Source organism: Amaranthus tricolor, chromosome 15 (assembly GCF_026212465.1).
Source record: "Amaranthus tricolor cultivar Red isolate AtriRed21 chromosome 15, ASM2621246v1, whole genome shotgun sequence".
In the NCBI taxonomy this organism is placed as follows: Eukaryota; Viridiplantae; Streptophyta; class Magnoliopsida; order Caryophyllales; family Amaranthaceae; genus Amaranthus; species Amaranthus tricolor.
In genome coordinates this window covers 2473286-2486382 of record NC_080061.1, presented here as the reverse complement: position 1 = coordinate 2486382, position 13097 = coordinate 2473286, and the positions used below count along the sequence as shown (strand labels likewise).

Here is a 13097-nt window from a genome sequence, read left to right as displayed (position 1 = left end):
CGTGGGTTTTTATATACCGTTCCTCTTTTTTTTTTTTTTAAAATTATTATTATTATTATTAGGTTTATTTGTTTATTTATTATTATTGTTATTATTTTTTTATCTCGGTTTATTTTTCTTGCGAGACCCAACTAAGAGCCTTTGTGGGCTCACACATTTTAGTGAAATAATCATTTTGATTCGAACCTCTTTATTTAAGATATCGTAACTATATTTTTAATATATATATAAGTTAACATTTAAATCCGTATATGAAAGAAATTTATTAAAACTAATTAAGGAATAATTTAATATAACTGAAAAATCTTTAAAAGCTATTAAAATAATAATAATTTCATTATTAAAATCTCGGGGTGTTACAATAAGTGTGCCTTTGTACTTTCCATACAAATGTGCACCATCTATAGAAATAAGGGGACGACAGTGAGGAAAACCCTTAATAGATGGTCCCAAAGCCCAAAACATTCTCTAAAACATAACTCTGGTAGGATTCATTGTCGGTTGGACTTCCCATTGCACCACTGTTCCTGCATTAGATTGCATTAATGCCTGCAGGTACCTTGGAAGCTCCTCAAAGGACTTATCCCAATCCCCAAATACTTTTTTATAGCCTTATTTTTTGTCAATCAAGCTCTCTTATATGTTATAACAAATCCATATTTATTTTTTACAAAATTAACGATTGACTTCACCTTGAAAGCTGGATCAACTCTGATCATATCCACAATAAGATCAGCAACAAAATCAAAAGTAAGGAGGGGATGGTCATCACCTTAGTGTGCTGAGCAATCTTGGTTATGACCCTTATATTGCACAATCTTAAATGAGCCAGTGGCGGTCATGATAGCTCGCATCCTCCATTCACAACCTCTCTCTTCCGCATTAGTACATTGGATAACATACTTTGAAGGCTTCGACTCAATTACACGGAAGTTTCCATTGTTAGAAATCGCTCATGCTTTAACATTCTTCTTAAGGTGGTCTAAGGAGCTAAACTCTTGCCCTATCCTAAAGTCTCCATTTTCATTCATGGAGTTGTCATTATTTAGATGGAGCACCACCTCTAATCGCTGCATCTGAAGCTTCTCTTATGTCATCATCCTCCTCTGAATCAGAATCAATATGCTCATCCTCCTGATCCAAAAAATCAACCTCGTTGGCATTACGTCTACCCAAGTGACTCATGGAGAAGGTGTTCATTACATCACCACCAATGCCACATGAATGAGTTGGAGAAGTAAAATCATCTAAGTGCTCATTAATGTAATTTGGGTTACTTAACATTTCTGTAAATGTATCATGGGATATACTGGGACCTGATTCTAGAAGTACCATGCTAGTCATGACTTCCCTCGCATTATCCGAATTTGCAACCATTTCAACATAAACCTCCCTTATCGTTCCAGGGGCTTGTGATACCGAATAAGTAAGAGCATTAATGCTTTCATCATTATCGGGACTAACACATTTTTCCCAGTCACCGGATATTTCATCTTCATTTTTAACATAAAAGAGTTGTGATCACAACCATTTACATCATAGACTTTGCTATGAAACACCTCAAAGTAGTATTCTGACGATAGATAAACATCACTGCATTTAATCCTCCATTATACACAACATTGGATCCAGTATAACTTACTTTCCCACCCGAATACACTATAACGGGATAATGATCCATATTTTGCAAACAAAAGCATGTTTTTCATGTGATTTCACATACACTTTATTGTTGATTGTGAGTAAGGGAAGTGTAAATGTGAATACAAGAATGTGTAATATTAAAGTATTACAACACTTATTAGAAGGTTCAATTCAAATATAAAGCTGACAATACTATGAATATATACCAAAGCCATTAAACTAACCCTACAAAATAGTAAACTTTCATTAAAGCATTTCATCAAACACTTTATATGCATATAAAACAAATCACAAAATTCAACTACAAATGTGTAAAATGTAAGCTTAAATCATGAAATGAAGACAATGTTACAAACAATCACTCTATTATAACTTCAAATGACAACAATTATGAACAAAAAAATCAATTTGCAAATTGAAAAAATTTAGGGTTATATTCATACCTTAAATGAGGATGATAATGAACAAGTAATGAAGGAGAAGATGGCAATGTAGTTGATTAATATAGTTAAATGAGAGGAATTGTGAATATAAAGTAAATGAGGAGTGTAGAATTTTTTTTTTTTTAAAAAAAAACCGGCAGCAATGAGGAACAAATAGGATGAAGTGAAAAATGAGGCAACAGTTTTCGTTTTGTACAGCAACAAAACCGCCATCTCAAGTGGCGGTTTACCCTTTATTTATTTATTTATTTATTTATTTTTAAATATTCCATGTCCTGCAAATGGCTATTTCATCTAACGGTTTTGTTAAAATTCCTAAACAAACCGCTATTTGAGGTTGCGGTTTTAAAAAAAAAAGGAAAAAAAAATATTCCTCCACCTATCCTACGTGGACAATATTCAGGGAAATATTTTTTTTTTTGATGTATATTGGAAAATATTTTTATGTTTGGCAATTTTTGGAAAAAAATTCCTATAACTTACAAGTTTGGTGGGTCCGGCACCTAACTATTCCCCTCGTCACTTTGTTTTGGCTGTTTTTCTAAATTAAATTTATATATTTTTTTCTTTTATAAAGTTTTTCTTGTTTTTAGAAAATGAATAAAGTAATTTTATTGGCTCATTAATTTAATGGAAGATTATAAAAATATTACAAGTTTCTTAATTATTTCTTACCTAAATAATAAAATTAGAAATTAATAAACATCATCCTAAAAAGTCTTATTTCTAATTTCTCAATTATAAAATATAAAGTAAAATATTTTATAATCATTTTCATTAATTATCGTACAAGGTATAAAACCGTATATAACAATATGAAAGGAAGAGAGTAGAGGCGTAAAAAATTGTGTAATAAAAAGTATAGGCTATCAAGTATTAATTTTGAGTAGATTTTAAATTTATATTAAAGAATGCACAATAATATAAATACATAAACAAAGAATGTAGCAACTAGCGAAATAAATATATGCACAACATAATGAAATAGATTTAAAAGGGTAGCATCTTCAAGCCAACAAGACCAAACATGATTCACATTGGAAAGTGATTTATTATTTTCAATATATATATATATATATATATATATATATATATATATATATATATATATATATATATAAAATCATTAATTTTGGGGTTGTCTAACAAATGTTTGTTGGTTTTTCAGTTTACTTGTTTGATTAGTTGAAAGTGTTGACCGTATAGGTTTGTTATTAAACTAGTTAGATAAACCAACTGTTTAATGAGAAGTTCGGTGAGATTAAGTATTTGTTGTTGATTGTTTATGTAGAAATAATGTGCTGATAAGCCAAAAACATTGAAAAAAGCTAACAAAGCTAATATTTTCATTTTGGCTTAAAATCAAATTTTACCAAAATACTTTTTTTCTTTTTAACTAACAAAAATCCAAAAACCAAAGACAACAAAAAAATCAATTAAAAAGCCATTTACTTTAATTAAATACTCCATTCTTTTGTCTTATTGCTCTTATATTGAAGTCGGAAAGGATACATTTAGTTCATTTTTTGTATAAAACTTTTCAAGTAATTTATAATTCCATATAAAGGTGACTCGCCTTCTTACCATACATAAATAAATAAAATGAAGTACTTCCTCCATTCCATTATACTTGCTACATTTGACTTTTTACGCAATTTAATGTGTTATTTTGTTCATTTTATATGTTGATTTATACACTTCTAAAAATTATAAAAAGTTAATATTATGAAAGTATACGATTAGACAATTCGAACAAGATTCCACTTGACTATATTTGTACTTATATATTAGCCACAATATACAAAATAAGCTTGAACGATGAATAGCCCAAAACGAAATGTAGCAAGTATTTTATAACGGAGGAAGTAACAATACATACATCCAAATTAGGGATGCAGGCGGGGCGGGATGGGGATGGGTTTTAGGTGATACCCGCCCCGCCTCAAGATATGTACACATTTTGGAAAACCCTAAATTTATTTTCAAATTTTTTTTTTTCAAATTTTGGAAAATCCCGATTTATTTGAGACTTTGGATGTGTGTTTGTTTGAGACTTTGGAGTTTGGATATGTATTATGAGTTTTAAGGCCCAAATGATTGAATATAAATATGTGGCACAGATGGGTATTAAGCGAGGATTTGACGGGTGGTGGGGCGGAAAAAATGGGTATTAGACGGGGATGGATACCCAGATGGGTGGTGGGGCGATTATGGTTTTAGATACAAACCCATCGGAGAGGGGACGGGGAAAAAATTATACCCGTCGCAGAAATGAAAACAAAGATAGGTATTGCATTAACAGATGGGGATGAGAATGGAAATGGGAATTCCAATCCCCATCTCGCCCCGTTTGCATCCCTTATCCAAATAGGTAATTCCACAGCTCCCCTCAACTGAAATTGAGGAAATAAATGTTGCAAAATGCCAAAATCGCAATTTTTGTCCGTCCTTTTTCTTTTATTTTCTACTTTTGGAACTTAATTGGTTGGCAAAAGAAGTTATTTTATAGATTTTTTTTTTAAATAGTAGACCGAGAGAACCGGAAAGTGCATAGCTATCGGAAAATCGTACTTAGAATGGTACATAATAATTTCAACTAAATTATTTTTTCTTATTTAATCAAGCCCTTAAATTTACAAACGATGGAAGAAATTTAAAATTATAACAACACCTCATTGGAAATCAAATTTCTATTTTTGGTGGAAATTCCAATCCAAGGGAATTAGAAAGCAACTAAACAACCTCATAGTCATACTGTACATCAGTGATCCAAATTTAATAAAATATACAATATGAAATTGATTTAATAGCTATTAAAATAGTAATAAATAAAATATGAAATTGATTTAATAGGTCTTTTTTGAAATTACTATCTAACTTAATTTTATTTTTAAAAATATAATTAATTTTTAAATATTACTTTTTATATATTTCCATTTTAATCTATCATGATTCAAATATAAAACTATCATAATTCATAACCCACAATGAAACGAATTAAATTTTATTTTAGTTGGATCAAATATCAACTGCTCTAGATAAAGTATTTGGTTTAATTCACACATAGCCCATAAGCTTACTCTTTCATCAGCTATAAATATTAAGGGGGATACGGTCCGGTTTGACACTAAATCAGACCAAACAAAAAATTCTGATCTGAAAATTTTTCAAAACGGACTGGATCGTTTATATCACCAGACCGGATCAGACCATACCGTTTTACTACGGTTTGGTCTGGTCTGGTCTATTGTTTTTATTTTTATATTTTAATCCAAATTAATAGATGTGTTTATGCAAATATTTAGCATCTACAATCACAAAACATAATGATTTGTAATTAGTTGATAACGTCAATATCATTCAAGTATGTATTACTATACAAAAATAACTACATCTTGAAAAATCTAGGTAGCAACTTAATGTTTTTTAAAAAAATTATGATTTTCGACCATAGTACGGTCTGTGGTTTGATCTAGTCTGAAAAATAAAAAACCGACACCAGACCAGACCATTTAGACTGTAAACTAGACCAAATGCTAAAATTTCGATTTAGTTCGATTTGATTTACAATTTAGATCGTACTTTGTTCAGTTCTATATAAAATAACTAACATAAAAATATATAACAAGTTCGTACTCTCACGTCCCATTTTAACAAAAAAAACAAACAAGTTTTGTTACCATAAAAAAAATATGGGAAATTCTATATATGAACACTCAATTTTCGGCTTTTTATATGATAGATAAGTCTTGTTTTTTTAATTCATATGGTAATGTTAATCTTTTAATTTTTTCACATGGTAGATAAAAGGATATTTTTTTAACTTTATGTTATTTTACCCAACATTATAAGATTTTTTCATAAAAACAAACGTCGTAATTATTTAAATTGACCACATATTTTGAACTAGTCGTAAAACAACTTCATCTATAAAATGAAAATGTATTTCCATTATAAAATCACAAATTCTTGTAAGAGACTATTTCTAATAAGGGCGGCCTATTATATCAGTAAAACATTAAGAATACCATATGGAAGTATTAATCTGGTCTGGATTTGAGGTCTCTCAAAGAGACTAATTGTTATAAAATCGACCTTAAAGACAGCTGAAATTCAAATATTATAATTTATACAGACGTTCTTTCCCTCAAATCTTTTCTCTTATCGTGATCTCAAACCCTAATTCCTGATTTCTTTCGATATAATTTCAACAATGCAGTATGTCTCTTGTTGATCTTCAGCAAATCCATTATCATTTTTAGGTTTTTGGCGTTATCTGTGAGTTCAATTCTGACCTCTTTTTTTTCTGCATTGATTTTGAGTTTTGATTCAAGTTATATGGTTGAGAATTTATATTAAATTTGATATTCTTTCTTCATTTATTCGTTAATTTTCTTGATCGTTATCTACATACTTGAAATTTGAGTAAGTTTTTACTGGTAATTTTGATGATCTGATAGTGAATTTACTCCTTTTTTTTGAATTTGCTATTGCTTTGTTGCAATGACGGTTGATACTGTAGTTAATATTGAAGGAGAGGAGAGGTTTGGTTTGGATATGAAGAATTCGTGTGAAGATCTTCCTCCGGCCAGTGTCGAGGGCGCTGAGTGTAATGGTGGTGATGGAAAGGATGATTATGTTTTTGTTAATGATAGTGATGTTGCGTTGGATGATCAGGAAGTTATTGAGGGGAATAATGTGGAGATGGATGATTTGGAATCGAATGTTGCTGATTGCCAGGGAAAAGGCGGTGATCAGTTGGATGTTTGTAATGGTATATTAGATAATGTGGTTGAGTTAAATGTCAGTGAATCTAAAATTGAAAATGGTCTTATTTCAGAACAGAGTGAGGATGTTCAGTTGGTAAAGGTCAATGGAGAGATAAAATCGGAGGATGAAGGTGAAATTGAAGATGGAAAGGGGGTAGATGAAACTGGTGATAGAGATATTGTTGAAGAAAGTTGTGTAGAGTCTGTTGTAAATGAGGCTAAGGATGGAGAATTGGGTGTTATGAAAAGAGATAATGGTAATGCATCTCTTGATGGTGTTTCTCATCCCTCTTTGGTTGAGGATGATAAAACGAGAGTTGTGCTTGGTGTAGATAACTCTGATACGGTGCAGAACGACACTTCAGTTGAAGAGCCAGAGCCACATGTACTGAAAAATACAGACTTGATCCCAGAATTAAATAAATGTCTGGAGACACAAGCTGTCCTTAAGCTGTTCGAAGGAGCAGATAATGAGAATGATATAGAGTTGATTGACTCAGAGTTGGATCTTCAAGTACTAAAAAATACTGTTCAATCTGATGAAACCACTACTGAATTGATGCCTGAAGCTAAAGGAACCCATGAAATTTCAATGGTGGATATACTGTCTGATGATTTGGAAAAACCTGTAATTGATTGTGACCTGGATGGGGTTGACGGAGAAGGAGAAGCAGAGTTGAGATTTCAAATGGAAAGAACCCTAGAATCTTCAGCAGCTTCAGTTGTAGATGAGGTTTCCGAAGAGAGGGGATTAGTTAATGTAATTGACATGAAAGCCTCTCCAGAAGATGCTAACTTAGGAAAAGCTGAAACTGTAGAAGAAGCAACCAACCAGTCCATGCTAAGATCTTCTATTAACGCAACTTCAGATGAAGAAAGCAAAGATCCAGATGCTAGCCATTTTGAAGTTGGTGTTTCAGGGAATGAAGTTAATGTTGCTGAGTCTTCACATGATTCCGGAAGTTGCTTGAGATCTGAAGATGATTATATAACTGGACCTGTTGTCAATGAGATGGATTTATCTGATCCTTGTGAGTCAGACATAACAAGAGAACACGGAGTAGTTGTTGATAGTCCTTATGCCGGTGATAACTGCATTAGTTACTCCGCTGTTGAATTCAATTGCCAGCCAAACATGGAAAGTAACGATTCTGCTTGTCCTGGCAATGGTACCGAAACCGGAGTTAAACCTGTGAATGATGAGGTTGACGTGGTTAGCATGACAAGCTGTGATTCTGTGGACACTATAAAATCCAAGATCATCTTTGGTTCCTTTGAGTGTATAGCATCTTTCGCAAATACGGATTTTATCAATATCCATGCTGACGTGTTGAATAGATCAGATGAATCCAATACCACCCAGTCAGATTTATCTGATGATATTCCCAAGTCCATTGTTCATACTGCTAATGGTTTCTCCTTTCTAAAGACTGAGGATGATGGGGTTCATTCGACAGAGTTTAACCATGGAACATATGATGGAGTTGTGAATTCGGAGCAGATTAATACGGGTGAGATTTTGGTAACTCACCAGGAGGGATCTTGGGTTGATTCTGTTGATGGATTGGATGTCAATCCTGACTTGTTGAAAAGACCATTTTACTACTTGATCAGGCTCCCAAGATTTGATGATGTGGAGCTCACTGAGCAGAAAAAAAAAAGTGACATGGAAGTACAGAAAAAGACACTAGAACGAGATGCTGTTCTGAAAGTCTATCACGAGAAAAAGGTGAAACATAATCTAAAACTGTTTGCTCTCGTGGCTTTTTGACCTTTGGTTCTGACTTATTAATGATATTCTTCTTTGAACAGGCTGCCTTTCTGGAGGTTAAATCTAATTATAACGCCTCCCGGTCTAAAGAGAGAGCTGCAAATAGCTTAATGACCGCCAAAAAGCAGGAAATTGACGCAGCCCAATCTTTGATAAACCTTGCCAGGAATGCAGTTACCGTTGAAGATATTGATGGCCAGGTGAACATCGCGTTGAATTACATTTCCTGATGTGTTTTAATTGTAGGTCTTTGAGACTATTACAAAGATTTTATGTCGTTTGTATGGAAACAGATACTTTACGTGGAGCGAAGGATACAACATGAAACTCTGTCTTTGGCAGAAGAGAGAAATTTGGTACGTGAAATAAAGCGCTTGAACCAACAGCGTGATCAACTTGCTGCAAATACTCGAAGGCAACAAGAACTCCATCAAGCATTGGACCAGAGAGTTGAAACAGAGGAACGATTGAAGGTGTGATAATTTCCCTTTTTATTTTTCATCAATTCACAACAAAATCAATGAATTTTCTTGATTTATTTCGATTTGGAATACAGGTGTTAAGGAAAGAATATGATGCTTTAAGAGAAAACCATGCCAAAGCATATGAAAGTTTTACAACTGTTAAGAGGATCTATGATGGAGAAAGTGCCTCGTTAAACAGTTTAAAAGTTGAACTAACTTGTCATGATGACATTCGACAAAAGGCATGGTCTCAGCTTCAGGACCTAAAGAAAAAGGCATATGAAAAGGTATCTTTTCATGTCTTATTATATTTAATAAGATATTCTAGAATGTTTTGAATTACAGATAAATTGTTTATTAGCTACTGATTTAGCAATTTAAGTAAAGACATCATCTCAACTTCTCAAGCATGGTATATATTTCCACTGATTTGGTGATTGTGATTTGTGAGTGGTTGGACAGCCTGCGCTTCTTCCATGAAATAAAAATTTTCATTAGCGAGCCACTTTCATAAATTAAAGGCTAGATATGTGTTTTATTCTTTTACTTGTTTCCATGTTTAAGTATGAAACACGTTCTATCTGCTCTCTTCCTTAGTAGTGATCTGGTGTTTTCAGTGTATTAACCATGGAGGTTAGATGTAATCAACTCTGCTACACTTGAACTAACCAATCAAGAATATTTAACCGCCATTATCACAAAGGTCAAGTGTAGTTAATATCTGAAATTCTTGAATAACTAATAAGCCGTCAAATGATGTTTGATGACAACTAGGCCCTCCTGCATTGCTTTACTAGTTCCACCTCAAATTCACTATGATCTCTGGATGGTGTGTCAGCGGTGGATCCAATCATTTTCTTTTGCTCAAACACAAAGAATTTGTTCTTCCATTGCTAACAATGAGTAGCGAATTGGTAGCTCCTGTGTGACATAATGGCACGGGGCATCTGTCATACTTGTCGTTGACTTCTCATAATAGTCTTCTCATTTTCTTTAGTGATATTTTCCCAAGGAGAGCCCTCTGAAGGACTAACAAATGCGGTCCTGCCAACGGAAAATGCCTTCCTGCATTATGAATGCAGTTTACTGATATTGTTTTTAGGTTGAGGCTACACGTGTTTATTTTTCTTTGATTCTTTGGATGATCGTTTGAAATGACATGCGAGACATAGATACTATTTCTATATATTTCAATGATTTTGTTCATGCAACTATTACAAAGGCTTTTGTTTGTTTTTAAATGGCAGAACGAGATGTTCTACCGTTATAAGGATGGTGCCAGAATAGCCTCTGATTATGCTAAGGCCGGTAAAATGGAAGATCTGGAACAGCACTGTGTAAACCAGGTATGGTTAGAGCCTTAGAGGCTTAGAGCTGTGTTAATGCAATTTTTAAATAGGCACTGGTTAACTCCATCTAGTTTTATATTTCTTTGACATGCCTTTTCCATTTTTAAGGTGGAGAAATTCATGGACCTATGGAATAAAAATGATGAGTTTCGGACAAAATACGTCAAATGCAATAGGAGAAGTACCTTGAGGAGATTTAGAACACTGGACGGTCGATCTCTTGGCCCTGATGAAGAGCCACCGTCGTTGGAAGATTTCTCTAATAATAAAGATAATGCCTCGGCCAAGATCGGTTTGAATACGACTGTTTCCTTGAAAAGGGATTTTCCTTTAGTGGCAAAAAAGGTGGACGAGAAATCTGTAATGAATGTTGCAGAGCAGAAGATAAAGCCTGTCCGTGCCAAAAACAGGGTTGAACCTACATCCAAGAACAAATTAGCAGAACCTTCTGGCAGAATTGAGCCAGAAAAGGAAGATCATAAGTTGACAAAAGAGGAAGAAGAGTTGGTTAGGAAAGCCGAGGAAAAAAAGAGAGAAGAGGAGGCTGCCCAATTGAGAGAAAAGCGTAGATTAGAGGAGAAAGCTAAAGCTCAGGAAGCACTGGAGAGGAAGGAAAAATTGGCAAAGAAAGCCAAAGCGAGGGCCGAATTTAAAGCCAAAAAGGAAGCTGAAGAAAAGAAAAAGGTTTATCTCCAAATGCTTTATTTTCGACTTCTGTTTTCTTTACTATAAATGCAATCAAATCTTAGCCGATGAAAATACTTCCAAAGATGTTTTTCAAACCTGGAAGTCGAGATTGAGAATCCCTAACTCAGAATTTAAGATTCTTTGAGCAAAACCAATTCCGTACAGGAGTATAAAGCTGCACATTGAACCGACCCCCTTAATTCCTCGTAATTCATGTGAAGATCTTGATCATAAGTTCATAACTAAACAAACATTGGTACCTAAACGCTTCATAACCTAATGATCAAATTCCCTGAGCTAAATCTTACTCAATTTACCATAATCTAGATTGTAATAATTTTCCTTGATTATTGCGATTAACAAATGATATGCCTTCCTAATTGTTGTTAATTTTAATTGATGCAATGTAGGAGACAGAAAAGAGGGCAAAGAAGAACGGAAAGAAGGGTCTTGCAGCATCCACATCATCTGAAACTGAGCCTGCTCAATCAGAAGATTCCGCTTTACCTGTAACAAGCAGGGAGCCAGAAGTTACCGAAAAGCCTCCTGTGGATGTGGCAAAGAAATCTCGCAACCGTGCATCATATACAAAGCAGGTAAAAACGACTAAATCGGTTGCTGCTCGGCCTGTTCCTCTCCGCCAACGGAGTAAGAGAAGGATACCACAATGGACATGGTGGTTAGCCTTGGCATTATTATCAGTTGTTCTTATATTCCCTTTGGGGAACATAGATATATTGTTGGGCTTGAAGACCTATTTATCCGGTAACCAGTAAAATTATAATCATAGATTCTTTAATTTAAAATAACTTTATTCAATTATGTAAGTCCTTTTTTTTTTTTAACTCAAAGTTAGATTGTTTGATGAAATGTGATGAGAACAAAGTATACAAGATTTTATTGAATTTATTCTATATAGAAGTAGTTAATAGAATAATAATTTGAATGATTGTTGCAATTGCTTCTTTAAACTGAATATGTGGATCAATTTCACTTAATATTGTGCTTTTGGGAAGTTTTTATATGCATTTGTTTTGGGTCAATAAGATTAGTAGTAGTTTACATTTCATTTCACCAAGCTTTGCTTTAGTTCACTTAGTGGGGATTGCATCTCATGTCTTAAAGGTTCAATCCCATCCAGTAAGGTGTATTTACAGGGATTTCACTTCATCTTTCCCCAGATCCAATTTTTTGGCGCGCAACGACTTAACGGAAAAGAGTCCAAAGAAAAAAGGCTTTAATGTATGAAGGAATTTTTTTTATTGTGAATAATTCTTTTACATTTTGATTTAATTTGCAGCTTAACAATGTTTTTATCATCAAAAAATAGCATAAATCTTTTAAATTGTATTTTTCCAAAAAATCAAAAACGATATTGTCTAAGCTTCTTCTCTCTAGGTCACCTTGAATAGGATTAACTAGCAGTTATTCATATTCAACCACCAAAAAAAATTGGTATATAAGTAATTCCACAAGTTTAAGTTTTAGTTTTGGCCTTTTGGGTGATTTGGTGGCACAATTAGTCAATTAGTTATTAAATGACATTTGAATAGAAGATTTATCAGATTTCGTCATAAATTTCTAATACTTTGAAAATTCCTGATAAATTCTTAAAACTCGAAAAATTCCCTCATAATAAATTCTTTATACCCAATCCCTTTTTACAAGTTACAAGTAAAACGTTAAACAATACTAATAAATTATACAATCAATTAGTTGTTCACTTAGTTCATTGAAGCTAATCGTTGAGAATGTTTCTAAATTTGGGCAAATATCAAAATCAATGGAAGCAAATCATAATTCATAGCAAATCCTAATAGGAATTTATTGCATTTTATCATAAAAGTTGAAATAAAGAATTCTATTAACATCTATTGACATATGATTTTGTCATAAATATGTAACGTACTTATACCATCTCAAATAGCAAATACTTTACGCTCATTCCAATAAGGTATTATAAATTTTAA

At 33.0% G+C, this 13097-nt stretch overlaps 1 protein-coding gene across 3 annotated transcripts; it reads left to right on the top strand.

The window, feature by feature from the left end:
- Positions 1–6145: 6145 nt before the first annotated feature.
- On the top strand, positions 6146–12054 carry LOC130801513 (uncharacterized). Of its 3 annotated transcripts, none has more exons than XM_057665382.1 (8): positions 6146–6365; positions 6622–8585; positions 8669–8827; positions 8921–9100; positions 9184–9378; positions 10339–10437; positions 10549–11124; positions 11538–12054. In XM_057665382.1, exons 2-8 carry the CDS (start codon positions 6645–6647, stop codon positions 11901–11903), a joined length of 3516 nt encoding a protein of 1171 aa, XP_057521365.1. In that variant the 5' UTR covers positions 6146–6365; positions 6622–6644; the 3' UTR covers positions 11904–12054. The 3 variants fall into 3 exon arrangements, with proteins under 3 accessions (XP_057521365.1, XP_057521364.1, XP_057521363.1); XM_057665381.1 differs by having other exon boundaries at positions 6610–8585; positions 11538–12053; XM_057665380.1 differs by lacking the exon at positions 6146–6365 and having other exon boundaries at positions 6380–8585.
- The last annotated feature ends 1043 nt before the right edge of the window (positions 12055–13097 follow it).

Coding starts and splice junctions, on each gene's coding strand:
- LOC130801513 (XM_057665380.1), top strand. CDS start 6,591: ATGACGGTTGATACTGTAGTTAATATTGAAGGAGAGGAGAGGTTTGGT. Junction 8,586..8,668: donor AAGTCTATCACGAGAAAAAG/GTGAAACATAAT, acceptor TTCTTTGAACAG/GCTGCCTTTCTGGAGGTTAA. Junction 8,828..8,920: donor TTGAAGATATTGATGGCCAG/GTGAACATCGCG, acceptor GTATGGAAACAG/ATACTTTACGTGGAGCGAAG.